This window comes from Curcuma longa, unplaced genomic scaffold, assembly GCF_044706935.1.
Source record: "Curcuma longa cultivar G26 ecotype Majalengka, Jawa Barat unplaced genomic scaffold, ITB_CL_G26_1.1 contig_3659, whole genome shotgun sequence".
Lineage (NCBI taxonomy): Eukaryota > Viridiplantae > Streptophyta > Magnoliopsida > Zingiberales > Zingiberaceae > Curcuma > Curcuma longa.
The window spans coordinates 1-4,681 of NW_027433937.1; the positions used below are offsets into that span (position 1 = coordinate 1).

General features: G+C 42.8%; 1 protein-coding gene across 1 annotated transcript; it reads left to right on the forward strand.

Annotated features, from left to right (window-relative positions):
• The first annotated feature begins 2,774 nt into the window (after nt 1-2,774).
• Nucleotides 2,775-4,316, forward strand: LOC141819339 (uncharacterized). Its single transcript, XM_074706670.1, has 3 exons — nt 2,775-2,810; nt 2,940-3,015; nt 3,130-4,316. The coding sequence occupies exons 1-3, from the start codon at nt 2,775-2,777 to the stop codon at nt 4,314-4,316; spliced, it is 1,299 nt and encodes a 432-aa protein (XP_074562771.1).
• The last annotated feature ends 365 nt before the right edge of the window (nt 4,317-4,681 follow it).

Sequence of the window (4,681 nt, forward strand, 5' to 3'; positions counted from 1 at the left end):
GCCTCCTCGTCCGTGTGATGCTGCCATCCGACTTTAACAAGTCGAATGGTTTTGTTCCTCAACTTTCGCTCCTTTCGGTCAAGAATCCGCACCGGAATCTCCTCATAAGATGCATCAGGCTGGAGAGGAACATGTACTTCCCTCAAAATATGTGAATGATGAGGTACGTATCTCTACAACATAGATACATGGAATACGCAGTGGACACCCGCAAGTGTCGGAGGTAAAGCCAAGCGATATGCAACCTCGCCAATCTGCTCCAATATCTCGAACGGCCCGATATACCGTGGAGCCAACTTTCCTCGCAAACCAAACCTCTTCACCCCTTTCGTGGGTGAAACACGCAAAAATACATGGTCTCCAACTGAGAACTCAAGTGGTCGACGTCTGCGATCCGCATAACTCTTCTGACGATTATGGGCCTCTGACATCCGACATCTGATAATACGCACGAGCTCAGCATCCTGTTGAATACTCTGCGGTCCCAACAACTGTCCCTCGCCAACCTCCTCCCATAATACCGAAGATCGACAAGGTCTATCATATAATGCCTCGAATGAGTAGAACAATATTCGATCATCATAAAGGTCAACAGAGCAGTATCAAGCAACGAGTATCAACAGGATATCAACAGAATAATAACATAAGAAATAACAGTACCAACATGATAGGACACAACAGAATAGATTATGTACTACATAAAGCCTGTATTAACCAAGTACAGGGTACCCACCTGATCAGACGATCGTAATCAACTAGAACCCCAGAAAAATACGCTCCGCGTAATGGGACCAATAAGTCAAGGTCCTGCAACAGTCAATAACACAATGTTTACTAATACAGCACTATAATTAACCTATATTTTAATAGATTAATTCCGATAAATTTTATGTATCAAACCGATCGATAGTAACCACTACCCACAAGATTAAGTCAACCCTACCGACCAACTATCCCCAATTACTAACAAACTTCACAATCTCTACAACTATATAGCTTCATTCCAACTGATCACACATAACCATCAACCAAAATATTCATCCAACAGAAAGCTAATAGATCCAACATAACTAGATCCATCAAATCCTTTACTAATCCAAAAACAACCAGCATAAAATTAGCAATATGCTTACCTCTGATCTATGCTCTGTTCCAAGCCCTAGATCCGGCCGTTTCCCTTCACTATCCTATTCCTTATGACCGAACAAGAAACTCCACTGTAACAATCTGTGGAGAAGGGAATCAATCAATATTTCAACGCCAAACTATACACACCATCAGATTCTAACCCTTACCTCAACTACGTGCCCTAGATCCCCTTCCTTCTTGTTCTTGCTTGTGGCCGAAGATCAACACAGGGTCTAATCGGCGAAATCTCACATCAAAGAGCTGTGGGAGAAAGAACACAATTAAGATCCAAAGAAAGATATAGATCTAAGCTCCTAAACCCTAGAACCAAGCTTGATTTCACTCACCGATCTTCCTCAACCTTCGGTTCGCTGTCAGTCGCAAGCCGCCGATCCGCCTCCACCTCGCGAACTAAGCCATCTTCCGGCGAGAGATCATCCCTCCAACAGCAAATCTGGTCGTCGGCGGTTCCTTCTTAGCTTCCAGCTCCGACGTCGACCAGCGTTTGCTCAACTTCGACGGAGACCAGCGGAACAAGCTCACGATCGGGGATGGAAATCGCAATTCGGGATGGGATGCTACAAGACCGGATCTTAAAAGCCTTCTCTTAACGGGTCGGGTTTAGATAGGATCCGATAAGCCCCTATCCACTAAACCCTTAACCCTAATTAAGCCCTAATTTCGATATTTTACAAATTATATCAATATATTTTATATATTCAATAATAAACTTAAAATTATAGTCATATAATCATAATACATAATACATGCTTCACAATCGCCTTTATTATCTTCTAAAGGTACAATAAACATTGTAAATAAAAATATTTCTTTAATCAATTAATAAAAACAAAGAATTGTTTTAATTTTTATCAAATAAGAGGCAAAATGAAATTTTCTGCGCCTGTGAAACTCTTCGGCGTGCCGCTGTGTCACGCTGAGACTGGTTGCTCGTGAGATTCGTGGAAGTCTCTCTCTCATGGCCCTTTCATCTATTCATTAATGCTCCCACTAAATTTACAGGCTGCTCTGACATGCAGACCGTGTGCAGTAGGTTTCATTTACTTGACATTATTGATATAGTCAGATACTGTCTGTTACTGTGACATGATATTTCCATCAGAATTATCCTCTCCCGCTGAACTGCAGAGAGTGTTCTTGATACACTCTCACCTCTGGGATGTACAAAATCATGCATGATAAATATATGTTTCATATTATCACACTAAAGAACCTCCGTGAGTATTACACACCTTCGAGAATTTAAAATCATAGATTTTTTTTTGACATGTCAGTCATAAATTACTTCGTTGATACACTGATATCATGATTTCAGCCTGGCAAAAGCTGGGGACCCAAAAACAAGTCCAAAAGAATTCGTAGAGTTAAATTGGTACTGCAAAATTGTACACAAGATGGAAATAGGAAAATTAAGCAAATAAATGTGTCCTTCCCACTACCTTAGTTACAGACAGCAACAGAGGAGCTTCACTCTCTCTCCAGCTGTTCTGAATAAATAAGGCATAACGTCAACCTACAATTATCTTTGGTCTTCGTTTTTTTTTTCACTCATGCTTCTGCTCAACCTTTCAGATCTCTCCAGTATTCCATAAACAAGTTTTTGGTCCTTCCTGCAGCAGAAAGAAATGAGTGAAGAAGCCAACAAGTTCCTAAAGATCCAGGTAAACAATCTTTTGTTCTTCTTCTGCTGCTTCCTTTGTTTGCTCCGAACTCAAATCCGAGATAAATGCCTCTTTTATTTACTTCATGTTGAGTTTTCTAAGGTCTTTGTTTTCTTGTTCCACTTGCAGGCTTGTGTTCTGAAGGTGAACATTTGCTGCGATGGGTGCCAGAAAAAAGTAAGAAGAGTGCTTCAAAAGATTGAGGGTAAGTGCGCACGTCCCGCGCTATTATTCCTTTGGGTCTTTGATTTTTCCCCCCTTATTTTTTACATTGTATGGCAACCAAGAAACAATAATAGACTTCGTTTTGGGCGTTCAGGGGTGTGCACAGTGACAATCAATGAAGATGAGAGGAAGGTTACAGTGACAGGGGCTGTGGATCCAGCCATCCTCATCAACAAGCTTAACGAGGCTGGCAAACATGCTGAGGTTTGGCCGACAAAGGGTGGAAACCAGCAGAACCTCACCGATATGCTACAAAAGCTCAAGCTTGATTGTGTCAAAGTACAACAGAAGGAGAATGGAAAGTCACAAAAGGGTGGTGGTGGTGGTGGTGGAAAGTCGCAAAAGGGTGGCTCTGGTCACAAGGAGCAAAAGCAGCAGAAGCAGACTCGGGAGCAGGGAAAAGGGTTCAAAGATCTGAAATTTCCCAATCTGAAGGACCTCAAGTTGCCTTTCAAGAAGGAGGACAACAAGAAGGTCAAGTTCAATCTGCCTTCCAAGGATAACAAGATGGATGATGGAAGCGACTACAGCAACAAAGACGACTTGGACGAGTTTGATGACGAGGACTTGGACGATATGTACGATGAGTTTGGTGGTAAGAGGATGATCAAACCCAACATGAAGATCTTTAACCAGCTGATTGTTAAAGGGAATGATGTAGCAAATCGTAAGAAACGTGGTGGTGGTAAGGGAGCAAATCTAGTTCAAGTGATCAACAAGGTTATGGGAGGCAAAAATGGTGGTGGTGGTGGCGATGGAAAGCAAAACCAAGCCAGTGGTACTGGTAGAAGAGGCCATGGAACTCATGAGAGTAAGAATGGAGGAGGAAGCAGAAAGAACAAGGGTGGGAATCAGGGAAACCATGACGACCCATCATCCCGTGGAGGTAGCAAGCGTGGTGGCGAAAGCAACAACGGCGTGGGACTAGGGCTAGGAAGGGCTCAGCCCAACATGATGATGGGCCAAATGGGGGGTTTTCCGTTGGGCGGCATGCCACTGGGCTATTTCCAGCCGGGGACGATGCCACCGGAGATGATGATGGCAAATGGAAACCACCCCTACTACCAGCAGCAGTATTTGCAAGCTTTAATGCAACAGCAACAGCAGCAGAGGATGATGATGGCTGCAGTAGATCGGCCAGCTTTCCCGCCGGTACAGCTGAGCCACGGATATGGATACAGTCGGCCTGTGTACATCCCGCAACCACCGCAGCTGCATCCCCACGGGGAGCCATACTTGATGTTCAGCGATGAGAATCCTAATAGTTGCTCGGTAATGTGAAGGGAGCAAATGCGAGCTGGGTGTGTGCTGCTTCTCTGTTATCTTTATCAGAATATCAGTTGTGTTGTTTTCTTTTTCTGGAGTTTGGCTATAGGACTTAGATCTCCATCTGGTAATTGCTTGCTATAGTTTGCAGGATATAGGGGGGTAGGCGGTCCTTAATTTACCTTGTGGATCTTAGAGCTCCTTCACGTCTCCTATTCTATCACGTCAATCTCACGTAAAAAAAAAAATCTCATTCTCTTCTCGCCTATCAAAAAAAATTTTCAATAACATTTTTATGAATCTCAATCTGTCAAATATATTTTATATTATATATATATATATATATATATATCAGATATGATATACTGCGCGCCTGTGCT